Source organism: Saccopteryx leptura, chromosome 1 (genome assembly GCF_036850995.1).
Source record: "Saccopteryx leptura isolate mSacLep1 chromosome 1, mSacLep1_pri_phased_curated, whole genome shotgun sequence".
Taxonomy (NCBI): Eukaryota; Metazoa; Chordata; class Mammalia; order Chiroptera; family Emballonuridae; genus Saccopteryx; species Saccopteryx leptura.
In genome coordinates this window covers 27,177,896-27,204,373 of record NC_089503.1, presented here as the reverse complement: position 1 = coordinate 27,204,373, position 26,478 = coordinate 27,177,896, and the positions used below count along the sequence as shown (strand labels likewise).

The 26,478-nt window shown below is 46.4% G+C and overlaps 1 protein-coding gene across 4 annotated transcripts in view; it reads right to left on the bottom strand.

Annotated features, from left to right (window-relative positions):
• Positions 1 to 26,478, bottom strand: part of SLC1A2 (solute carrier family 1 member 2) — an 82,736-nt gene that overhangs the window by 33,197 nt on the left and 23,061 nt on the right. For all 4 annotated transcript variants that reach the window (XR_010748863.1, XM_066363225.1, XM_066363216.1 and 1 more), the window contains exons 2-6: positions 17,023 to 17,162; positions 15,060 to 15,212; positions 12,441 to 12,691; positions 7,106 to 7,274; positions 2,802 to 2,928 (exon numbers count right to left, since the gene is read on the bottom strand). Coding sequence is in view for 3 of the 4 variants with exons in the window: in XM_066363216.1 (XP_066219313.1) it covers positions 2,802 to 2,928; positions 7,106 to 7,274; positions 12,441 to 12,691; positions 15,060 to 15,212; positions 17,023 to 17,162 (840 nt within the window). In the remaining variant the exon portion in view is untranslated. The remainder of the gene's footprint in view (positions 1 to 2,801; positions 2,929 to 7,105; positions 7,275 to 12,440; positions 12,692 to 15,059; positions 15,213 to 17,022; positions 17,163 to 26,478) is intronic.

The following is a 26,478-nucleotide window of genomic DNA, read 5'->3' as shown; positions in this document are numbered from 1 at the left end:
ATGCACATAAAGTAATTAGAATAGTAGTAGTAAGCCTACTTCAGGAATCTGGTAAGGCTTAGTTATGCTTTAGTAGTGACTGTAATAATTATTATTACCTTTTCAGTAATAAGCAGGTACAGTACAGTCATCAAAATAGTACTGAGCCTACAGCAAGAATTGACTAACTCTAAGCTATAATTTAATAATTATTGTGAGAAGAACAGTAATCTCCTTAATGTTATATGTGCTATTATTACTATTCTTACTACCACACAAAGAAGAATGTGCAAGAACTCTGATTCTTTAAGCTTTGAGGGGGTCAGTTAGAGAGTAGCTGGCTCTTTTATCCAGAACCTTCTCACACTTGTTATCAAATGCTGATGAGGCAGCTAAAGAATGAAAGAAATGTGTTGAATTGGCGTCTCCTGTCATGTAACACCCTCCTGACGGTTTGCCGAGATGAGGTAACTACACAGCTGTCTGAAATCATTCCGGAGGTCGTATTCCTGACTCACAACTGCTATTCATCTCCTGGGATATGGTGCTAAATCTTTAGGAGTTCTGGTCTCAGTAAATGAGAAAGTTCCTGATCCACACCACCCTCCATCCCTGAGGAGAAGAAAGGTTGAATTTTATCCCATGACTCATCTAATTTCCTAGAAGATTCCCTTTCTTTCAAGGGCTCAGTGGGAATGACGTTGGTACCGGTGAAGGAAGGAGCTTTCATACACTGCCCACATCACTGGCATCACAATACGGAGAAAGGAAGTGCATTTGTAGAGCAAGGATGCTCAGTCTGAGAGCAATTCTAGGAAACAAGAGGTCTATTCTGCTTTATGTGTTGCCATTTAGTAAATTCTCAGCGTGTTCACAGTGGATGGGAAGATTTTTAAAAACATTTTACAGCATCACATTGTGTGTGACTTTAAATCTTCACACAAAGGCAATATTCAGAAATCTAGTAGTGCCTGGGAAGTTGAAGAATCGGTACAATAATCAAAAACAGCACATTGTTTTACTAGCATCCTTTCTGTGTTTTAAAAGTACAATAAAGCAATGATCTGAACAAGTGCATCTATTAACTATCGTTCATGAAATCACAACGAGCATCTTTATGACCTGAGACCTTGGGGTCTTCAGCTGGCCCTCTTAGTCCTGAAAATTTAGTAAGAATTACTCTAGGCACATCAGTGTGTCTGGGTTGGTGGAGATTTTAGAAAAAAGGTCAAGAATGTGTTTTTGCCCTTGTAAGGTGAGAGTAGGGGCCAAGGAAAAGAAGAAAGAGGAAAGGTAGAATTTCAGTGGAAGGCACCTCAGAGAAGGGGAAAAAGACCAGAGGAAGGTTGAGGACAAAGGTGAGTACAGGGCAGGGCCATGAATAGATGGGGAGTTTGTCACCCAGAATTTCTGTGCCCAATAGAACACAGATGTAATTTGGTCTAATAATGTTTTTATTTTTTTTTCTAATCAGACACATGGGACTCTCATAAGGGTCTGAAACAAATATATGTTAAAATCTGTCAGAAACAGGGCCAACAGAGCATTTCAGTGACAGAGGGTGGCACCGCTTCCTTGGTGAAGGAGTGGACACTCATGATCTCCTAGGCTGCCTAAGATTTCAGACCCACTGAGCGCACACACACACATTGTAGAGACAATGGGGCTTAGATGATTCAAACAAAAACACCGCCACCCACTTACCCATCAAGGATGTTGATACCAAGATGAACTCCAGCTCTCCCTAGCCACATAACCTTAGGCAAGTTCACTCACCCCTCAGAAAGCCTCAGTTGCTTTTTCTGTAGAATGGGAATCATAATTCATCTTTGCAGGGTTGTCGGGATTATATTTGATAGGTACTAAACACCTGTCATGGCTCTTGGCAGACAAAAGGAAATCAATAAATGATAGCTTTTATTATTATCATCATCATGATGTTAAAGAATCAAGATTTAGTGTGTCTGGGCCACAGTTTTCTCTTCTGTAAAACTAAAGGGTGGGCCCAGATTCCTAAGAGCACTTACAGTTCTGATATTTCCTCTGTGATTTCACTTTTGCTTGCACCATCTGAGAACCGCCTCTTTTTTTTTTTTTTTTTTTGCTATTTGAGTCATGAGTGACCAGGTCAAAGACACACGGCTTGTGAGCCACAGAGTACTGGAGCCGTGGGTCCTGCCATCTCCCCGGCGTCCTGGGCCTGCCTTAGTGTTTCCTGATATGGCTCAGTTTCAGTATTACTGATGGGTCTTTCCAGCTTCTCTCTCTTTTTTTGTTCACTTGTTTGTTTGTCTTCTCTCAGGGCAAGGGTTCGCAAGCTCTTTATGGAAAAGGCTAAATGGTAAGTACTGCAGGCTTTGCAGGCTACCCAGTCCTGGCCAGGACTACTCACCTCTGCTGTTTAGCACAACAGCTACCCTATGCACTACGCGGGCAAACAGCTGTGGCTGTGTTTCAATAACACCTTATTTATGGCGCGGAGTGTAAATTCATATCATTTCTATGTGTTGTAGAATATTTCTACTCCTTTGATTTTTTGCTTTTTCAGGAAAATAAATACACAAAACTCATTCTTAACTTGCAGGCCACACAAAACAAATGGCAGATAGAATTTGGCACATGGGCTGGTTTTTCATCCCATTTTCTAAGGAAAGCCACCCCCCCCCCCCCCCACAAAAAGAGATTTTCAACTCTTTCTCAAAGTTTTCCCAGAGAACCACACCTGCCCACTTTTTCCTGCTGAGAGGGCTCCAGTATTTTGGGGGGGACCCCGAGACCTTGTCGCACCCCCATCGCAATGAAGTAAGAATAAGCCCACTTACCACATGATCATGATCACTAACTTCATTACAATCTCATTCAGAATGTTGAAGAATTCCACCATCAGTTTGGCCTGCTCTCCCATCTTCCCCATGGCGATGCCAAAAGCAATGAAAAACCCTATCAGACCTGTTGGGGGAATCACATAGCATAGAAGAACACATTATATAGTACGTGTTTCTCCTCACTTGCCCGTCACCATTGCCAGTGTGCACAGACACATGCTCACGCCGGCTACCCACGCTGCAAACGAGGCGTGAAAAGGCAAAAGCGTTAGAAGTCACACTGAAAATACCTTCCCCCTAACAATGATAGCTTTCCTTAGCACTTTACCTGGGTAAGTGGAACTGTCAGCAGCACTAGCTCCTTGGAAAAAAACGAATTCGTTTTCATTCCAAACCAAAAATTACTCTCTCCTCCGCACTTGTAAAATCATGAGTAAGCACATTTAATTAGCACCTAGTCTAACGAAGGAAGGCTTGTTGGGACTTGGAAGCCAGCATGCGAACTTGGGAGCCAATATGAGAACAGCAGAGACCAAGTAGCCAGCGAAGGCTCTGCCCAGGTTATGTCTATGTTGGCTTGGTGTCATCCCAAATTCATGCGTGGCTGCTATGTTTCACTCTAGGAAAATCCTAAATGTAAGCTTATTTTTCTATGGCTATTTGCCTAATGTGAGAAGGAGGAAGAATGTCAAGAGATCAAATGGAAAGCAAAGAGAAATCCAAAACACTTGGGAAACCCCAACTAACCCAGTTTGTTTGGGTTCAACCTGTTAGTTATTAATTCATCAGAATTTTTTTCACAGTCAAAATGGTTAGAGTGTTTTGGGGTTTTGTTGTTGTTGTTTTTGTATTTTTTTCAGGCTCTTAAAGACAGAACGTAGACTTTGTTACTTCCTGGCCCCTCAGCCCTTCTCCGGCCACTTGGCATCACTTGACTTATATCTGAGTTCAGCCCCACCTCCGCCTCCAGGGTCAACCCTCAGCCCAGCCAGAAGGATTTCAGGAGCTCTCTCTCCACCTCTTGATGTCAGTGTCAAATTGCAGCAGGGCCTGGACCAACTCCAACACTCAACCTGACTTTTCTCTCCGTCAGCCCCCTGCCCCGCCTGGACTCACACTCAGACTGGGTGCACTACACGGCTAATAAATATCTCCAGGACCACCCGGGGACTGTCTAGATTTCTGATTGCTAATCACCATGTGCTCCCCAAAACTCGTGGCTGCTCTTGGGGTTTCAATTCTGATGACCTGCATGGACTTTATAAATCAATGTCGCTGTCCCATTGGCTAGCGAACCTGGTTACCACTTGACTTTTCTCTCTGATCGGCAGTATGCGCCCGCCTCTCCTCCCTCTCTCTTCCTCCTTTTCCCCACTCCTGCCCTGTCCCAGTGTGGTATGCCTAATTTCCAGTCCCTCCCTGATAACCAGTTCCTTGGTGTGCCCAGTTATGCCTAACGTCTTGAGCTACATCAAGGAAATGATACCATTACAATCTGATTCTCTTAAATGAGAATTCTTTCTCTCTGAATCTCTGATTTACCTTTTCCTTAGTCACCAAAACCACTCAGCACCCCCACACCAAGCAAATACCCACCCAGATTGTTCAGCTGCCCTTCCCTGGTCCCTCTCCACCTTCAGCAAGAGGATTCCAGTACTTGCACATGAATTGTGAATCTGCGACACTTAATACTTTCCCTTTTCAGCTCTTGTCCAGAAGACGGACAAGTGACTTGCAAGGGAGTCACTGGCGGTGAAGACAAAGGCTCGCTGAGAACTGCGTCCAGGAGAGAGTGGCCTAGTTCTGCAGGCCACGTAGGAAACCAAACCCAGGCTATTCTCAAGCCCTTCTCTTGAGACGGGTTTGTGAGGTGTATGGTGAGAAATCATCTGAACATTCTGGCTGAGGATAGCTCGCATAATTTGATTAATTCCGCTGGGAAACATTAAATGAACAAGGTCTCATGGTACCAAAGAACTAAAATAAAAAAGCTCTCCTTGAAAAGTCAGCAGAAACTGGCCGTTATCTATGAGTACAAGAGAGAGCTGTTTAAAGGAGCGATCTCTCACAAGTTGATTTAAGTAGTGGGGATTAGAGTGGAGCCCAGAAGTACTCTGGAAGTTTTCTGGGAAAGAAATAAAATCTTTACAGAAGTGCGAGGCCAGAGCCAGGGTTTTATCTTTATTTATTGCAATGCTTGATCTTTGGGACTTTCCAAAGCCCAAAACAAAACATGAAGAAAGTCACCATCTGCCTTTGGAAAACCATGGAAAGAACCGTATTTCAAATGAAATTTATAAATGGGAAGTTTCTCAACAGTCAACTTCCCTTGGCTTTCCAAGTCTCAAACTGCACTTGGAAACCCACGTTCAGCTCATTATTTCCCTCTGGAAACACTGACTCATTAAACTCGCTCACTGGAACAGTGGTGTTTCATTTGAACAAAGCCCTTTTAGACTTGGTCACTGGGGTTGAGGGAGCAGTGAGTGGTGTTGAAACTCCCAAGTACAATCAAAGGTCGTGTGACTTCCCAGAATCCACCAAGACTCTGGAAGTGACCTCGAAAGTCTTCTGAATGATTCACTCCAAAGCTTTGGCCCCATTATTCATGATGTCAACCTCCTTCAGAGTGTATGAAAGACTATGGAGCCACGCTGACCACAGGGTTTGGGAGAGCCAGGGTGGTTGAGAAGGTCCTGAAAGTGTCATAAATATTTGGGCAGTGGGAGACAAGAGCTACCCAGGGGTGGATGCTGAGGATATTTGCAAACCCTCTTCAGAGACTCTCCCCTCTCTCCTCCCTCATCCTCCTTCATCTCACACTGATGCCAACAGTGTTTATTGATCTTCCATTGCCTGGCAACCGAGTCAGCCTATGGTCACCCTCACTCCACTTACCCAAACTGCTTCCTGGAAGAAAAAGAAATCCCTTACTGAAGCTTCTTCTTTTTAGCTTCTGGACAATCCTTCCCTCATACCTCTTTTAACCACTCTGAACAAATAGGAGTAAGGTTATTAAATTTAAAAAAATCAAATAGGATATCTAGTTAAAATTTGAATTTCAGATAAACAATGAATACATTTATTAAAAGATCAGTATGCCCCATGAATATTTGGGAAATACACTAAAAAATTATTTGTTGTTTACCTGAAATTCACATTTAACTGGGCATTCTGTATTTAATCCGACATGCTTACTAAGGAGACATGAGCATTCAATCTCTTAGACGATAAAGCAGAAGGACCACTGAGCTCATCCATTCCTATACAACTTCCACTCAAATCCTTAGAAATCTTACTTGCATGGATCAACATACATCCTCTACTCAGATTCCCCATCTTCCCCAGTGTATGGCCAAATGTCCCTCTTTCTTGTTTTGAGGACAATACACGCATAGGTGGGGAATAAACTGAGCAAACTGAAGTCACTCACATTATGGGGGGGGGGGGTGTCTCTATTCTCTGTGGAGTGTGTTTCCTTATTGAGTTCCTCAGCTCACCTTTAATAATTAAAACAGCTCACATGAATAAGGCACATGGCATGTAGGACTGTATTCTACATGCACACTCTCATTTAATCTTCATAGTGATCTAAAGGAAACGTCAGTTCCATCCCCACTTGGCCAATGAAGCTTCAGATGTGGGTCATCAGCCCAGAGCCAGATAACCAGTGAGCTGCCAATAAGGGACCCACACCCAGCCTGTCCCATAACAGAGCCAAAGAACCCCCGAGATGGCATGCTAAGAAAGCTCCAGCCTAAGGGAAAGGGCTCATTAGAATTCCAGAAGGTGAAACCAGATACTCTCCTTTTGATAAGCTTCTTTTGACATCAAAGGCCAACACTTTATACTCCTGATAGCACTGCCTTTGTTTATAGACAGTGAGAGCTGGGGAGGAACATCACCCAACCACGCCTAGCCCAGTACTGATATACAAGCGTAACTCAAACAACAATGCTTAAGAAATGAAATAACCGGATGTGTACTTCACGAAATGGAGAATGAGAGGCAGTGACTGGCCACACCACACAGGAAGTCAGGGAACGTGCCCAGGGACTGTTCACCCTGTCTCTTTTCCCCACCTGATGTCTAGTAGTCAGGTCCCCCCATGATATTGCATCTTCCCATCTCCCTCTTCCTTAATCCCTCAGCTGTCAGCCCCGGTGACCCAGGGAGAGCCTCTGCCCCCCCCCCCCCCCCCGGAGGAGTGTGGAAGCCTAGCTGCTGAAACACGGGAGAGGCTGGCCCTGGTCTCGGAGGCCAAGGCGCCACCCCAGGAGGACGCACACTGGGCTGCCTACCTAAGACATTCATGCCGTCCTTGAACTCCAGGCCCTTCTTGATCACCATCTTGGTTTCCTCAGGCGCCTCTGTCGCAGCCTCGGTCAACAGCGAGACGACAGAGTTGGTGACATTGCCCTCCTCTTCGGGCTCAGGTGCCACCAGGACTTTCTTTGTCACTGTTTGAATCTAACGGAGGGAAAGAAGAAAACCACATAAAGATGAGGTTGGGTCTAAAAGATCACTGAATGCCTGGCTTGAAAGTTCCCAGTTATGCTAAAAATAATTTAGAAATGTCAAAACAAGGTTATGAAAATTGGGGGATAGTTTATGTTTGTGTTTAACAAAGTGAGGTTTTATTACACATACACAGTGGGATATGATAGTCCCCACCCAATGATAATTACAGGATTTATCACACTCATTTGTAATGTACCATAAACAGAATGGTTCAGTAACGGGACACAAGCTCCAAGCTGGGGGTGGACATGCACGTCTTCTATGCCCACGACCACAGCTCTGTATCTCAGACAATACCAACTGTCCAACATGGACGTTCTTCAGCATTGTGAGGCCCAGCTGGATGACGCTCCCGGCCCCTCATCATTAAACTTGGTCAAGCGGAGGACAAGGGTCTTGGCAAGGGTTAGGTCAGCACCTCGTGATCTGCCTGTTCAGCTCTTTCCAGCCTGGTTCCTATGAGTCAGTCTTCACAGACTAACTTATGTGGGTCCTTCGAGAGCCACGCTCTTCAGGGCATCTCCATCCGAATGCCAGGTGTGCCAGGGGCCAGCAGCCACTATGGCAGGGGCATTGGCTGTGTTTCAGATCTAGAGGTAAGGTGGGAAGACCCCTGCCACTTCTGGACAGTGAGGCCAAGCCTTACTCGATATTCCCCAACATTCTGTGCAAGTGCCTTCCCCAGAACCTCTCATACTATTCCTCAACATCTGTGGCTGCTGTCCTATTTTTAAGGGTGCCAAACACCCTGCAGGCTGTGAAAACTCACACCCAAGCCTAGAGAAACACTACCTCCAGGGGCGTGAAGATAGAACTCATGCGGAATCCTAGAATGTCAGTACCAGCAGTAGTAGGCAACAGATGGCTAAACCCTGAACAGACACGGGAAAGGAAGCATGGAGAACTCAAGGGACTTAGACATCGTAGAGTTATTGGCAGAGCTGGGACTTCAGCTCAGGGGGCCTGACCACTGCTGAGTTCTTTCCACCACATTGCTGCTTGGTAAACTCTGTACCCAATCCTACTGCAGCTGGGCCCAGGGTAGGCAATGTTTATCTAACCATCCATCCGAAATGAGAGGGAACAAGGCATAGCGTTCTCATAGCGAGGTGAGGCGAGGTGCTGTCTCTTCTAACCTGGAAATGTGCTCTCGGGCAAGGAAGGAGAAAGCCCAGGCTGAGTGTGTGAGGTACGGAACAGGCAGGGGTGGCCCCTGGTCTGGGCAATGTTGGCATGAAGAGAGAATTCAGGAGTGATCAGAGGGAACCTTCTGTAAGCAACAGAGCCATGCTCCCAGGAACAAATGGGGGACCCGGAGCCAACTATAGGCCTATCCTGTGAATGCCAAAGAAGCCAAGGCTTGAATTCAAGGTTGCAAAGGTCATAGACCTAAAGAAATGGTGGCTTCCAGGATCAGGCTGGAGGCCAGGTGCTACATGTGTGACATCAATTACCTGTTACATCAAGACTAGTTCCTTGGACTCACAGGATTAAGTACCTAACCCAGACTGACAGCTAGGAGATGCTGAAGCAGGCTTCAACGGGAGTGATGTCTGACTCCAAACCCCAGCTTCCAAATAGCACAGGGCAGTGGCTTAAGTTGAACGTAGGAGATAGGGGTATTGAAGCACAGACCTGGCTCTGCCTGAGCTCTCAATTCAGCACCTGTTAGGGCTGGACAGTCCCGTCTAGGTACCAACTCCGGTCTACGCTAGTCCAAGCACCATGGTCTCTCACTTTGAAGCCTGCAAAAGCCCGCTCAGTGGCCTTCCCTCCTCTCTTCCTGTCGACCTACAATCACCAGGTAAGTATAGCTACCGAGAGCTCTGTCTATATCCACAGCTGCCAGATTATTATTATTTTTTAATAGTAAAACAGTTATCTCTCTGCCTAAAACTCTCTTAGAATAAGAACCCACGTCTGACCCGAGCCCCCCAGGTGCTGCCAGAGCTGAGTTTGGCTTCCTCCCCTCACTCCCTCCCTCACTCCCTCCCCACACACTGGCCTCCCTTGGCTCTGAGCACGCCAAGCACTTCCCAGTCCAGCCTGAGCCTCTGCTAAGCCAGCCGGCCCCCAGGTCCCAGCCTGGCTCGTTCTGACCCCTCAGTGGCCCAGCTCAGACAGCTGCCCGACCACCGTCTTGTCCATCAGCCTGCCTCCGGCCCTCAGGGCACACATCTTCATTTTAAAGCATTTTGTGTTTACCTGATATTTTTTCTGGTCCAGCCCCCCTGACCCAACATAAGTAAGCTCCACAGAGCAGCGACGGCAACTCTCATTCCTTTGGCCTTCTGAAGTCAGGAGAGAGAGTGGCACCCAGGAGGTGCTCACAGTATCTGCTGAACGAGCAGACACAGATCACTGAATTCCCTGGAAGAGAAGATGTGCCATGGTCCCCATTGCCCGGCATGGTTGAACGTGCTCAGGCCACACCTTACAGCCACCGGTCACCTGGAAACCTCACCGTGGCTCCCAGTCAGCCTTCAGCAGCAAGCAGGAGGCCTCCCGGCTCTGAGACACAGGTCCTGCCGCCCTGGGCAAGGCAGCCTCTGCTCTGGGGACAACGCACCTTCTTGATGTTTCTGTGTCTCACTGGTCATGAAGCCCCCTCCCACCAGACAGGTGATTTGAAATCACTTCCAGCTTCACCCATGGACGGGAAGGCACCTCTCCAGCACCTTTTCTCCCTAGTAATGTGATGTCCCCCAGTAAGAGTTCCGTTTCTTCTAACCCTCTTCGAGGCCCTCCGAGGCCCAGTGGGAGTGCAGCTGGTTTAAGATCCCTTCCCTCCAGGCTGCCTACAGTCTTGCTCAAGTAATCTGTGCCCTCCCTTACCCTGGGGTAAAAACACAGTTTTGCCCCTGTCCTAACCCAAAGGGCACATGATTCTGGGCTTAGCTGGGTGGCTAAGGGCTCATTCCTCATATGAATTTTGCCAGTGGAGGGGTGGGGTCTAGCTGGGACTGGGGCAGGCAGTGGCCTAGTTCTCTGTTCTAATGGTGACAGCAGTCCCTCATCATGGGCATGCAGAGAATGCCTATTGACCAGAGAGGTCATCAAGCATGAGCATGGCGGACACCACAGAAACTCAGCCCAAGACCAGAGCAAGAGCTCGGAGCGCCCGCCCGCTTCTCAGCCCTGCTTTATGGACTGCCCTCCTGCACAGAGCATTGTCATGACCCGGAACCGAAAGGAGGCCAGCATCCGTCACCCCCCCCCACCCCGTCCCTCTCATGCTGCCCCTCCCCCACTCTTCTACAACCTCAGCTTCCAGCAGCTTCGGTTCCAGAGTGTTTGTTCCAAAAGAGTAAGAATAGACTTGGCACCCAATTGTGTCTTTCACCCCAAAGCAGGCGAATTCACCTTCTAAGCAGGCTGGCTGAGGGCCACGTACATTCCACAGGGAGAGTGCCAGTGGGCACCCCCTCCCTTAGCCTGCTCCTGTCCACCCCCCTCCGGGCTTCCTCTGCCTGGAACGACTTCTGTCAATAGAGCTCCTTGCTACAAGGGGCACCGAAGTGGCACTGGGAGTCGGAGACCATACCCCAACCCAGAGTCAGCAGTTGCACTTTGGGGGCAGCTGGGAGGACAAACTTTTCCTCTAAGCGACTTACGATCATTCTTCTGTGACTCCCTGGGAAAGGCGGAAAGATGCTTCATGGTTTTAATGTAGGTCCCACTTGAGCTGAGGGGAACTGAGGTGTATACCGACCTGAACTGGCCCGAGAGCCAGACGACAGACTGGTGAGTGGGGCCCAGGCAGCTACCACAGTGGTTCCACTCAGCAGAAGCATCTATTTTTAAGGATTGCCAGTTTTTAGACATAGATATGCCTGTGCGCGGTTGGTAGGAGGACACACTGCTGCAGACGTTCATAGGGCTGTTTTACAACACCCAGCCAACTAAAAATATACACCTCCTCTACAGCACATTTTAGCTTCTAGGAATTTAGCCTTTAGAAACACTATGCAATCATGAAAAAAGAAAGAAAGCAAGGGAGAGAGAGAGAATGCTAAAACACTTTTAAATGAAAAAGCAAGGGGCCCTGGCCGGTTGGCTCAGTGGTAGAGTGTCAGCCTGGCGTGCAGAAGTCTCAGGTTCGATTCCCGGCCAGGGCACACAGGAGAAGCGCCCATCTGCTTCTCACCCCTCCCCCTCTCCTTCCTCTCTGTCTCTCTCTTCCCCTCCCACAGCGAGGCTCCATTGGAGCAAAGATGGCCCGGGCGCTGGGGATGGCTTCTTGGACTCTGCCCCAGGCGATAGAGTGGCTCTGGTAGCGGCAGAGCGACGCCCCGGAGTGGCAGAGCATCGCCCCCTGGTGGGCAGAGCGTCACCCCCTGGTGGGCGTGCCGGGTGGATCCCGATCGGGTGCATGCGGGAGTCTGTCTGACTGTCTCTCCCCGTTTCCAGCTTCAGAAAAATACAAAAAAAAAAAGAAAAAGAAAAAGAAAAACAAGGCGCAAGCAACATGGTATGCATAACGCAGCAGCACTTGGGCAGAATTTCCTTAAAGATTATGCAAGTGTTAGTTTTACACAGACACAGGCAAAATTCTCATTGTGAGTAGCTCCAGGGAAGGGAAGACCTGAATGTTTACTTTGTGTACATCTATACTCTTTAAGCTGTTCACAGTCCTCATGCATTACCTCCCAATTTTAAAAAGACCCAATTCCCAGGCCCAGCCTGGAGATTTTGATTCTGTAGAGCATATGTATTCTTTTAAACACACCATATGTGGTTTTGCTATACTGCCAAGATCTAGAACCACTGGAAACTCTGGAGAGTTGTGGGCAAGGGTGATAAAATGTGCCCTTGCATGATGCAGACAAAAACAAAAGCAAAAGACAAAAAAAAAAAAAAAAAAGGAAAGGAAAGGAAAGGAAAAAGGGAGAAGTGGTAATGCAAGCTAAAATAAGGGGGGAAGTGGGGAGAGGTTAAAAAACCCACAAGAACCCAAGCCTCACATCCTGACCCACATCACCTGCTACACCGAGACAGAGGTGATTAAATCCTAAGAACATCAGCCCTAGAGCTGCTTCATTGAAACAGACCCCGAGTTAGCACGTGGGGAGCTCGGGAACTCGGAGGACCGAGGACATCAGAACTTCGTGTTACCTGTTGGAAACAAGCCTGGACCAGGTTTTCTGGGAAGAGATTTCGAATAAGGTCCAGAAAGGCGTCCAGGCTGGACACTTCATCATTCTTCTTCCCAGGCCCCAGCTGCTTCTTCAGTTTGGGGTTCCCTGGGTGGATAGCCAAGACCAAGATGACCCCCAGGACCGCAGCAATGATGGTCGTGGACATGTAATACACCATGGCTCTTGTGCCTAAGCGCCCACTGGCTTTAGCGTCCAGGCCTGACAACCCTGGATTGAAAAGAAATCCAGAAGGATTAATTCTGTGAGGTTTCTGTTAGTTACCCATCGCCGCATACCTACAACTTGGCTTCCTATTATTCAAATGCGTTAATACTTAATTAAACCTCTTTCTACTGAATATCTGGCCAATCCAACAGTTACAATTCTATTTTCCAAAGACATTTAAAAATATTTTTATTTATTGATTGATTTTTTAGAGAGAGGAGAGAGAGAAAAAGAGGGGGGGGGGAGAAGCAGGAAGCATCAACTCATAACAGTTGCTTCCTGCATGTGCCTTGAGCAGGCAAAGCTCAGGGTTTCAAACCAGCGACCTCAGCGTTCCAGGTCAACGCTTTATCAACTGTACCACCACAGGTCAGGCTCCAAGACATTTTTAAGATTTCAGAGAACTAGCCTGACCAGGCGGTGGTGCAGTGGATAGAGCATCAGACTGGGATGCAGAGGACCCAAGTTCAAGACCCCAAGGTTGCCAGCTTGGGTGCTGGCTCATCTGGTTTGAGCAAAGCTCACCAGCTTGAGTGCAAGGTCGCTGGCTCAAGCAAAGGGTTACTCGGTCTGCTGAAGGCCCGCGGTCAAGGCACATATGAGAAAGCAATCAATGAACAACTAAGGTGTCGCAACGAAAAACTGATGATTGATGCTTCTCATCTCTCTTCATTCCTGTCTGTCCCTCTCTATCCCTCTCTCTGACTCTCTCTCTGTCTCTGTTAAAAAAAAAAAAAAAAGATTTCAGAGAACTAGGGAGAGTTGAAAACCTCTGGTCCAGAGTTTATAAACTAGTTGGTGACTACTTTTGTCAGTCTGCAATCGTGAGTGAAGGTAAAGCTGAATAAATTCGATTTTTCATTCTGAGATTATGTCCTTCCTAATTTGGTGTAAAAATATCTTTTATTTTACACAGTGATGGTGCAGGTGCATACTAGTTTTTTTTTTTTTACTTGTTTTCTTTGTTGCTGCTTTTAATGGCCTCACTCGGGAAAATAAAAAGGGCCCTACGTCAAGCCTCAAAACTTCTGCATATATTACTGGCCATTGAAATTGAGCCTGGAATGGTGATGTAGCATAGCCCCCTCCATTCTCCATCTGTGTAGGGATTAACGCACATGTGCATAAAGCACCCCCAGAAAAGGATGGGTGCTTCGTCTACACTGTGGGAGGCTCTGTGATTATTGGAGGGAATTTCAATCAAGTCACAAAAACTCCAGCTTTCATGGGTTTTTTCCAGTTGTATCTTCAGTCTTTCTGCTTCCTGGTTTCAGTTCCTGCTTTTACTAGACAGAGAGAGTGTACCCTGTTTTCAGCCTGAGGGAGGAAGTCATTGATGTTGACTTTTCTGAATTAAGCTGACCCATACATGACCCACTTCTCCTTACAACCTACCAGTCTGATTCTGGCCAACGGAAGCTAGGTTTCCTTACCAGGTTGGCCAGCGTACAATCAGTTAAACAGGCATGGAGAACATTGTCTCTGGTTTGGAAAGGAGCATGTAAGGTGCAAGCACAGCCTCATCAATCTGGGGCTGAGTGATGAGATTTTCTGGACACCACATCTCAGCATTTCCGGTCACTGGGTTCACTGGTCGACCAGCTATGAGACTGTACAACAACCTGCCTTAGCATCTAAAGCTCTTGGAATTACCAGAGTTTCATTTCCTTCATAAGGTGGACAGTCCAGAGGGACAGCTTTCTCCAGGTCACCTTGCCTGTTGGCACCTACATATAGACCAAAGCCCAAAGTCTCACCCTTAATTCAGGTTAATCTCTAAACTACAATAATTTCCACACTGTTCTAGTAGTATTATTTAGTAAAGAGAAGAGTACCAGTATAAAACCTAAGGAGGGGAAAAATTCTTTTATATAAAACATTTTTTTTTCAGCCAAAAACAAGTAACCATAATACACAGAAGGTAACTTTCTTCTGAAAAGTCAAAAAGCTTTCATATCTAGTATTTCATTTGTTTTAATACTTTCTTCCCTCTACATCCCATTAAATAGTATAGAACATTTTCCTTCTCTGTTTATTACCTTGATTAGTTACTGGACAAAGTGTAATTTGGAAAATGAGAAAAATATACATTAAAAATTAAAATCACTACTGATACCATCATTTTTGAACATAAGGCTGTTTCCTTTGTACCTTTTGTTGCTAGATAGAGAGATGGACTGAAAAATAGGTGGCAAACCTCTTTTTAGGGTTGATGGTCCCCATTTTAAAAGCAGGAAAACTAAGTCTCTACAGTGAAATGACACAGATGATCCCATTCATTCCTTCAACTAAGTTGAGATTCAATGGTCAATCTAAAAGCCGTAGCAAGAATATGACCCACTGTGGCCAGGCACCAGAGAAGTAGACTTACCCGTGATTAAACTGGAGATGATGAGAGGGAGAATAAGCATTTTTAGCATCCTCATGAGTATATCCCCGGGGAAGGCTATTAACATAACCACATCGGGGTCAATAGGAGATGCCAGGCGAAGAAGCCCTCCACATACTGCCCCCAAGATGACACCTATAAGGAAGGAGGGGACACAATCTGAATTTCTTTCTTTTCTTTTCTTTTTACCCTAGTCAAATGAATATTTCTAAGGGCTTGTTCCAGGGACATTGACCTTCCTCAGACTTCTCTATTACCAGATGATGAGTAGCCCGTGATGAAAATAGCACTAGATGAGGGAAGCTGATGCTGATGACTGGTCAGAGAACACTTTGCATCTCCCACTACTCTACAAGGCGGCTCTGGACGAGTTAAGGAGAGGCTTCTCAAGCTTTATGGGAAGTATGTCATGGCAACTGGACCCCAACTTTTTGAGGCTATCGTCCATGTGTAGAGTCAGAGATTGTCAATAAAAACAATCCAGGTGCCAGATATGGTGTCTCCCCTCAGCCTAGGCCTGGCTACATGGCATGATGTTTAATGTATTTCTTCCTTTTTAACTGGATTCCGATAAAAGGAACATTTGATTGAGTAAGCTAATGTGAGTTTCCTTTTTTCTTTTATTTCCTTTAACTTCCAGTAAGTTCTCCATGGTTTGCCCTCAAGAAGTCAAGAAGTTTTATCCTTGACTTCTATAGCCTCTCACATAATCTTTGGACTCGCTGATCTTACAGAAAATTAAGGGGGGGGGGCGGCCCCTAAAAATATATCACTTGGGAGGAAACAACTTGGGCAAAGATGGTAGTGAAAGTATTTTGTTTTGCATATTTAGGGATTTCACAAGAAAGTCTTCAGGTTTCTTTGAACAGGCAGCCAACATAAACAATCCCTGTGAAAGCCACAAATCCGGTCATAGCCCCATGGACTGCAAGGGAGAGAGGAAGTTCCAGGTCTTTACTCCAGGGATGCCGAGGGAGTCCTGTGGCCATAAGCCTGACTTTTTCTGCTGCTACTGGTGAAAGTATACTTCTTCAGGGCCCATGATGAATGATATGTGCTTGTATGGAGAGAAACCCTTGGAAAACCCTACCATGCCTATGGTTTCTTTCTACTGAGTGCACAGAGCTACAGCAAGCTCCCCGCGCCGACACTCGTCCACTGACATCCAAGATGTCTGGCTTGAAGCAGAAGCCCTGGAATGAAGGGTGCGGGTAGGTGGGGGGTGGAGGATGAGCTGCCGTTGCTTCTGTGCGTAGCCAGGTGAGGGCTGAAGAACAAGCGAGGGCTCAAGGAAAGAAACGGTGTGGTTACCATTACAAGCAAGTGAAATTCACCACATTTTCAATAAACCATGGTTGAAAACCTAAGACCGCTATTATATTAACAGTCACACAAAAAGACATGGCGTGGGTGAGGCCTGCAGCCTGGGAGCTAGATAGACTTTCAAGACAGACCGGGAGCAGATCAAGCCTCTCCCACACTGATGGCAGCAGCCCCCCGTGCTAAGTGACTCTCACTAGTGAAACGTTCAGAGGAGGTCTGGACGCCGACTTAGTGGGGTCTTCTGCAACTGTTGCCTTTATCCTGATGTTGGTACTTCTCGCAATGTGGTACACTGACCACCTGCTCTGGAATCATCTAGAAGGTTTGTTAAGATACAGAGTCCAGGACTTCACTCCAGGTGGCCCAAAGCCAAGTCTGCACAAGTAGGTAGCCACACTCAGGGGCAATGTCTGTGCATGCTGAAATTTGAGAACCCCTAGCCTCCGGATGAGGAGAACAAACGGCCAGGGCAGGAGCGGGGAAGATGATACCCTAGAGCAGCTATGCTGGGCTAACGGGACCTTAGCGGGGCACATATGAGGGCAGGCTGCCAGAACCGGCTTCCCCACAGAGCCAGGGGAGACCCGGAGGAGGGGGCGGTGGGGAGCCACCTGTCACCCACCGAACACCGTCAGCGTGAGCAGCAGGTTCTTCCCCAGCTTGTCGCACACCCGCAGCCCCAGGTTCCGGTGCTTCGGCTCCTCCGAGCTCAGGTGGGTGTCATGCATCCGCACTTCGACCTGCTTGGGCATGTTGTTGGCACTGAAACAGAAGAGAAGGCCGTGGTTAGAGGCACCTCCCCTATCCTGTTTGGGGGGCACAGGCAGCATGAGGAGTAACAGGCTTTCCCCAGGCACATCTGAAAATCTGGAAACACTAGCAAGAAAAGAAAAACAATAAAATCAACTCAGGGTACCCTGAATTACAGTTCACCGCTGAGCAAGGACATTGGGACACAGTGAATAACTCTCAACTCAGGGTACCCTGAATTACAGTTCACCGATGAGCAGGACATTGGGACAGAGCAAATAACTCTCAACTCAGGGTACCCTGAGTTACAGTTCACCGATGAGCAAGGACATTGGGACACAGTGAATAACTCTCAACTCAGGGTACCCTGAATTACAGTTCACCGATGAGCAGGACATTGGCACACAGCGAATAACTCTCAACTCAGGGTACCCTGAGTTACAGTTCACCGATGAGCAGGACATTGAGACACAGCGAATAACTCTCAACTCAGGGTACCCTGAGTTACAGTTCACCAATGAGCAGGACATTGGCACACAGCGAATAACTCTCAACTCAGGGTACCCTGAGTTACAGTTCACCAATGAGCAGGACATTGGCACACAGCGAATAACTCTCAGAATCAAGTATCCCTGTCCCGTTTGACAGAAGGTAACTTGCCCAGGGTTGCAGGCTAAAAGAAAGGGAGAGCAGACAGATATGTCTGGATCCAAAACCTGTGCTCCTCCCTTCTGTAACCACTGCAAAAGGGTGGCTCTTGAACAACTAAGCTCAGTAAAGTCGCAGCCCAAGTCACACTAAACTAAAATGCCCCGGGGCCCCTCCCTGCCTTCCCCCATCCTAGACACGGAAACGTCAGAAATACTAGCCGTCCAAGTTCTGTTTCTCTTTTGGAAAAAAAAAAGGTCTATCCAGTTTTTTTAAAAAAATATTTAATCCTTTGTGGTTTTTAAAAGATCACTTGCATTATCAGGGCTCCACTAAGCTGCCCAAGCGTCAATGCCACTCAGTGTCAGAGAAGCAGGTCTCGGGAAGCACGTGATGACCTTCGTCCCTGATGCAGCCCGGCCCTTTCCCAGACAAACCCCATGTCACCCCAAGCTGTGCTGAAAGTCCGCAGTGGAGTCCTTGCCCGGGACACTGCCTTGTCATTCCCAGGCCAATAAGATTTCAAATTTAAGCTTTGAGGATTGACAGAGAGGGGCCAAATTTTTACTTCGACAATTTAGGACACTTTTGTTCTCTGCCATTTGCAATCACCATTTGATAAGAGAAAAAAAAAAATAGTCTTTTACATCTAGAATGACAGGTAGGGAACCTGGGTTTCAGATCCCGGCTCATATCACTTGCTAGCTGTGTGGTGTGTCGAAACAAGGGCTTGATGCCAACCTTGTGGAAATTGAAGTTGGCCATGTGTGGTAGAGACCCGGCATGGCACCTGATCTGGAGAATATGAAGAAGAGACACATAATACTCATCAAGTTCATGTCAAGGGTAGCATTAACTCAGGGGTCTACCCAGATACACCACCACTCCCACGAGACACCATGCTTAGCTTCCAGTCTCAGAATTAAATCCAGGGACCCAAATACAACCATGTACTTACATTTTCATAATAGTTTTGCTTAATATACTTGCTACCAAAATGCTTTAAAATTGGGAATAATGTTGCATGATCTAGTAGAATACCCAGATGAAATTATTAGTCAAAATATAAGCTTCTTAGTGTCCCCTCAATGGCTTAATTTTCTACTCATTTAGTTTCAGGCAACCTCTGACTCTGACATATGTGTGTGCTAGTGATCACTCAGACCATCTGAAAACAGAAATAGGACATGAGTGCTCACAGCAGGCGGATGACGTCCTTTCTGATCAGCGAGCAAGAAATACCACTTCCTTTCATCACCAAGTGAAATGGACAGAACAGTTCTTGTTACAAGACAGCAGGGGCAAATGATCAAAACAATCTTCTCAATGTGGACAGACCACATTTTTTATGTTTGCACTGGGATCTTTCTATATGTTTAAACATTTCTCTAGCCAGTCATCTGAAGCTCTAACCAGAATGTTGGCAACAGAGAATAGAGGTCACATGTTCTCTGAAACAGGGAATGCGCTCCACAAGCCAGCACTTGGCAAAACTCTGCGGTCCCCTTGAGGTTGTCATCCCCTGCCTTCTGTTCCAATTGAATCCCTCCCGCCATCGCCGTTAGAATCAGGCACATGGTTGGCATTTAAGTGAGACTAACAAGCAAGTGAAGCAAACATTCTGGCAAGATCCATATGATGGAATGAAAGTGTCAAGTGTCAACACCACCATGTCAGAGTGAAAACACACCAACATAAGGTTAACGCATACGCCCAGCAATGTGGTCGGAGGCCTGTTGAGCTCCTAGGTGCACAAAACTGGTGCACATTCAATGGTATGTCTTTTAGGTGATGACAAAATGTCCCTGGAGCCCTGAATGAATCAAAACAGCCACATAAAAGTGGCGACATCAAAATGGTACGAATCCACAAGTATTTATTGAAAATATTTGTTTACTTGCCTTCTTAGAATTAGACAAAAGCTCCGGGCTTACAGGAGTTCCTACCATCTTTACATAGCAAATAATGCTTAAAGTACATCAAGGCCTCAGCTTGCATCTGGGGACGCAGGGGGCCCCTAAGAACTCTTTGTAAAGATTCTATATCAGTCAGCGATCACTGCATCCCCTGAACCCCTGGGGAGCCTGGCCTGGGGAATATCATAGAATATAATGCTATATACTATTATATAACATAGCATAGAGATGCTTCTGAGCTTTATACACCTTCAGGAGAACAGACAGTTTTAAAAAATGAGAGTACACACACAGAGAGCTATATAAGTGCTGGTTACTGAATACACATAGCTACAACGCCAATAACCAGGATGACTGGTGTTCACTGAGCACTCTGGGTCAGACACTGCACTCGGTGATAAGTGAGGTGTAAGCCTTGATCTTAACGCGCTCCTAAGGGGAAACAGAGAGTCCACCGTACCTCACCTGTCTGCTTTACCTATGGGCCACGATAAAGCTCTACCCGGGATGACATGAAAAACGGTAAGAACGATGCCTAACCTAGCTTTGGGGAAAGAAGAAGATTGTTCTAGAAAGGATTGCGGGAAGGGCAGGTGCCAGAGTTGGAGCATAAAGGATGAATTGAATTTAAATGTCAACGTCCTCCACCAGTCTGCAAACCCTGGGAGATCAGGACTGCGATCTTCAACACCTGGTACCAAGTGCTTGATCCATGTGTGCTCACGGAAATGGAGAATCGGAAAAGCAGCTAGGAAGGGCGGCTAGCTTTTCCCTGGGAACGTGGCCTTTCTGCCGTAGACGGGAGCGTGCCACTTCAGCAAGCCTCTCATCTCGCGGCCTCTGCTCCACAAATTTCTAGTGGGCGCGTGGTTCAGACCCCATGCTCTTCTGGGAGTTAAAGATATACATCAACCAAACTGACAAAGTCCTTGCTCTCCTGTGGTGGTGCACTCTTTAGTGGAAGAACAAATAAATGGATAAGTTATATTTCAAGTGGAGATCTGTGCAAGGAAGAGGGGGAGACATGTGGGGAGCAGGCAGAGTATTTTGTATCAAGGGGCCAGGGAAGGCATCTGTGATACGAATGCATTTGAACAGAAACCTGGAGGGAACAAGGGTTCCCGTAAATTAACTGTGCATGGTGTCCAGAGCTTCGCAAATAAATGGTGTATGCAGTTTGGAAATTGGTCTATCCAAACTGGAGCCTGAAGCTCCCACCAGATGTCACTCCTGGTGCCCACGTGTTAGTTTTTAGTATGGGCGCTGATTCAAAGGAATGAGAAGTTAGTAATGCTGGAGATAGTAGTCCTATTTCCACCATAAATATGATAGACTTTCAACAACTCCTTCAGCTCCCCGTGAAAGAAAAAACAGTCCCAGAGGGAGGAGAGTGGGGCACAGGCAGAGGTCCGAGGTCACAGTAGCCTGCCGTGCGCATCCCGGGCAATGAGCAGAAAGGGCAGGAGTGGTCTGGGTAAATCCTCCGGATAAACGCAATCATTATTTCAAGTGAACACACCTCTCATGAATACTTCCTTCCTACCGCCTTGGCTTTCCAAATAGATCCAAACACTAAGGAACCAGAAAGCCCAGGTGTGACTTGATTATACCAGGTCCACAGGGCCTGATGCTTTCCGACACCGTGGACCACCTCTGTTTCTACCGGAGTGCCTTCTGGATGGATGATTTAGCAACGTACTTCCCTAATAGTGGAGTTTCTGTAAGCCGACACCGTCAGATCTCTCTCCATTACCCAGCAAAGTAAAGCCATGTGAGCAGACAGCTGCTTGGATTATTAGAAACTTGAACAATGAGCCTATAATTTCCTTCAGCTGTAACGTCTCCATTAAATTATTTAAACCGCTGTTCATTTTGCAGTCGCTATCCATCCTATTTTTTTCTCACGTAAATCCACGAGTCCTGCTTCAATGACAAACTGGAAACATTTTTTTTTTTTTACTCAAAAAGGAACATATAATGGGGCTGGTGCTAAGTTTTAAACTATTCTCAGGACCTGCTTTTTATTAGCATTCGATTTCCCTCGCTCTGCCAAGAGCCTCTAATAATAGGCTCATTAGACGTGGTGTCGGATTCAGATTTCCTGCCTGCACGCTTCAGCGTCGCCTTATCTGGCACCAGATTCTTTATTCCTCCTTCACTGGCTCAGTGAGGTGTTAACAGAACGTTCCCTGGGGAACCTAAAAGTAACTGGTGTGCTTCTGCGTGGAGGGTGTGAGAGGCCTGCCATGGGCACCAACGATCCAGCCTTCAGCTGCCCAAGGTGAGAACCGGGGGAGGCTACAGGAGACTGTGTCCAGAAAGTACAATACTGGGGGATACTAGGTCAGACCCTCAAGAACCAAAATCATGTTTGTTGAAAAGGCTTTCCCCTAAGATTTGGTGTGGTTGGAAAAGAATGCTGGAAATACCAGCGGTATGAGCTCTAAGCACCATGAAGTAGTGACTACAGCTGTGACTGACCCACATCTGGATTTTCCCAGCTCCATAAAGAATGCCACTCTTGCTAAAACAGCTGGGCATTTCCAACAGCCTGCCAGTCCTCCACCCTTGCTAGGTCTTATAAGACCTGGTTAATGTCAAGCATGTTCATTGCCCAAGAAGTGAGAATCTCTCTTGGACACACTGCTGTGTCTCATAGATCCTGAGAGGGAAACCTAGAGGTTCACATCCTTCACATCTCCTTTAGCCCCTCCTTCTGTTCATTTTCACACACGTGTCCATTTCTTGATCAGAAGAACAGGTTTGGGAAAGGTCTCGCCGGTGAACTCCAGACTTCACAAATGAGACATCTCTTCTATAGCTTCTTCCTGAATATTGGATGGTCCGGCTGAAGAGCACAGTTTATAGTTATCCTGACTCACGAAGGATCAGAACGAGTAGACAACAGGAGACTGAAAGCCAGGGGTTCTGAGTTCTAATTCCAGGGATGCTGCTAACTGGCTGCGTCAAAAATAGAATGAGTATAAAATGGATGTGAAGTTACTTGACCACATTCAACAAGGGCAAGGGCTACAAAATGATAAAGATGCCCTCTTACTGTAAGATACCGGTAGGTTGATTTTTATTTTTTGGTCCCAGGTTCTTAATCTTTAAAATAAGAGGGTTGGATTAGAAATGCTCTAATATTCTAAACGTCTGTGATTCTCTAACTTTTGGGTGGGAGGGAGTATTAATAGCCTTCAGTTCCAGAAATACAGCCTCCATTCTAGTCTATTCTCTCCAGGACTGAATAAGCTTAGAATTGACCATGAGACAAATCTTTGCATCAACCACAAGGGGCAGCTCAATCACTGCATCACAAGCCTCCCAGGAAAGGGCAGATGTGACTTAAGAGACAGGAGACTAAGCAACAATAGCAACCATTTCTTTGTCTTTACCTCCATTTTTACCTTTCTTATGTCTGCTACAAAAGCATGTTTTTCTGGCACTACTAAAGCTGAGTTAGGGGCCACATTCAGTACACAGTACACATCTTCATAACCCCCATCCATGCCTGACCAGTCTCGATTTCCAAGTTGGGCAGGTCAATATCCTGAGAATATAGTCAAATAGGTAGAATGGCATTGGGACCAGCCAGCTGCCAAATTCATCACTAGGTCATCAAAGTCCCCCTCCCCCCCCCGCCCTATTCACGGTCAACTCCGAGAGAGGCGGCACTCACAGAAACAGTTAGGATGAAGATTTGAGGGAAAGGAGTCTTTTCTCCATATCACTTTCCAGGTCAAGGCACTCAAAGCGGCTAATGAGATGAATGGCAAATATGGAGCCAGCTGAGACCTTTGGGTGTCCTCATATAAGAGGGGAGGAAGAAGTGATAGGAGATAAAACTGTGAAAGGATCAATAGAAATAACATTTGTTTTGCCCACAAACAGAAATTAAAATACCAACTCTGATTAGCAGCCACCAGAAGATAAGTTAGTGGAATACAATTATATATCAATAATTATATGGCCATGGGAGTCTTGGTTAAAATCTCCATTTTCCAGCTGTGGTTGGGACAGGCATTTATTTACTCTCTTGGACAATAACACTCAACTCACTGGGTCATTATAGAGCTTAAATAAGATAATATTCATAAAAGCATCGACAGTATTTAATATAACTAATACTCAACTTTAATTTCATTTCCTTGTCTTAAGTGACTAAAATGGTGCAAAATGGCCATTAAGACAGTTTATTGACCGTTGATTTTTAGTAAAACACTCTGGCAACAAATGAGATGTGTGTTTTTTACAAAAAGAAAGTCCCAGGAGGGCCCAAGGGGCTGGGGGGTCTGGGGGCCTGGGAAGTTCCCAGTGCTGTAAGCTTCCACACTGTGGGATGACTGGGCAACCTCTCACAGAGCAGCAGAAGTACAGCCTGAGGTATAACACCTCTGGACTTTTCAGAAATCCTCCCCAGGGGACAGACTGAAGCTGGCCTTGACCCAGAGGATTTGCCCATTTCCAGAAAGGCTTACCACCAAAGCAGGAATAAAACATCAAGGAATAGTGACTGCTAGGCCTGGGTGAAAACTGGGATAGGGTATTTGACCATCGCAAATTGGGGACCTCTTCTAAAAAGAAAGATGACACCCTGGCCAAGGCACACACACTGGCCAGCCCAGTCCCCATAGGCATGTCAATTCTGAAGCAATTGCTACGTACCTCGGAACAGCATGAAAATGCATTTGAAGACTTCATACAACTCCAATAAACTGGGGGAGGCTCACTTGGCATGCACTCTGCATTTGAGCCACAGGGAACTTGGCCCCAGTTCTCATTTACCTTGAAGCAAAATGTCTCCTCCTGCTAAAATGTCCTGCCCACCCTACCCTCCAACCCAGTTCTTGGACAAACTTGTGTTTCTTCTTCAAAACTCAATTCAAGCCTGACCTGTGGTGGCGCAGTGGATGGGGCATCGACCTGGAAATGCTGAGGTCACTGGTTCGGGACCCTGGGCTTGCCTGATCAAGGCACATATGGGAGTTGATGTTTCCAGCTCCTCCCCCTTCTCTCTCTCTGTCTCTCTCTCTCCCTCTCTCTCTCCTCTCTAAAAATGAATAAATAAATTAAAAAAAAAAAAAAAAAAAAAAAACCTCAATTCAAGTGCGAAGAGAAGTCTTTGTTGGCTCGTAAGTTTGCTTTTTCAGATGCTCCTCCCGCAGCTTATCTTTGCTTATCTGTGTTTGCCTTTCTCAAGGTATTTTTACCTGGGTTGACCTCTTTTGAGGTATTTATCACATTTACTTATCTTTTCCCCACTAGAATATAAACTCTTTGAGGGCAAGATCTTGGCTTATGGCTCTGTCTCCCCCACATCCAACATGGTTTTTCGCATATGCAACTATATGACATTCTGGAAAAGGTAAAACTATGGAGACAGTAAAAAAAAAAAAAAAAATCAGTGGTTATCAGGAGGAGGGGGTGAGGGAGGGATGCGTAGGCAGAGAACAGAGCATTTTTAGGGCAATAACAATACTCTGTATGGTAATATGATATATACATGTGTCCAAACCCACAGGATGTACAACACCAAGCGTGGGCTCTACTGTCAATTATGGACTCTGGGTGATAATGACCCGTCCATGTAGGTTCATCGACTGCAACAAAAGAACCACTCTGGTGGGGGATGTTCCTAGTGGGGGAGATTATGTATGTGTGGATACAAGGAGTATGTGGGAAATCTCTGTATGGTCTTCTCAATTTTGCTGTGAACCTAAAATGACTCTAAAAGAAAGCAGTCTATCAAAAAAAAAAATCTGCAAAGCACATCTTTGTGTATATCTGGGTGGGGTCTGTACCTCTGGACTTTTCTGAAAGCACCAGGTACCTCTCTTACAGTCAATATACATGCTGATGTCTGCTCAATGACCAAACGGTTGCATGAAGGGGAGCTTGTTACTTCACATGTCTCACCATCTCCCGTTGGAAAGCCGTGACTATTAGAAAGCTCTTCCTTTATGGTGAGCTTAGAATGACAGTGGACTGCAGCCTCTTTCGTTATCCACTTGCCCTCCTTTTTAATAGCCATTTTCAGATCATGATGTTCTAGGACTGTATTGCTTCTTACATTAGAACCTGGGCTCTTAATTGACTCTCTAATGTGGCTCTTTTGAATACTCCTTTCTTGAGCCTCCAACCTACTCGCTATGCCTCTGGATTCTGCCCCTCACACTTCATCACGTTCATACTGTTTTCTTAATTTCTGAATGGCTTCCTCTCGTTTAGACGTTAGACTGTGAGGGAAGGGCCTGTATCTACCCGTGGACCCAGTACTTATTAGGTGCTCAGGAAGACTGTTGAGAGACTAATGATTTGCAGGTGCTCAGGGGACCCAAGTCTACAGGGCCCGGGAGGTGCCTTTGGCAGCAAGTGGCAGGAGCCTTCCCAGCTCAGGCATGAGATAAAAGGCTCCTCCTATGGCAGGGCAGTGGAGGGGAGCCTAAGAAAGCAGGAGGAAAGGACGTACGAGACTCCTTAGCCTGGAGGTCTACCAGAAGCTCAAACTAACATCTGATGACCTTGCCAAAGCAACCAGGGCTTCTAATTACCATGAGTGCTCCTAATTTGACTCTTTATGTACTTCGTGAAGTCACTCCAGCAGCCCCTCTCCTCGACACTCCAGGAAGTGGTCTGGTGTGTTGGCCATTGGACCAGCAAAGTCTGGTATATTGGCCATTGGACCAGCAAAGTCTGGTATGTTGGCCATTGGACCAGCAAAGTCTGGTATATTGGCCATTGGACCAGCAAAGTCTGGTATG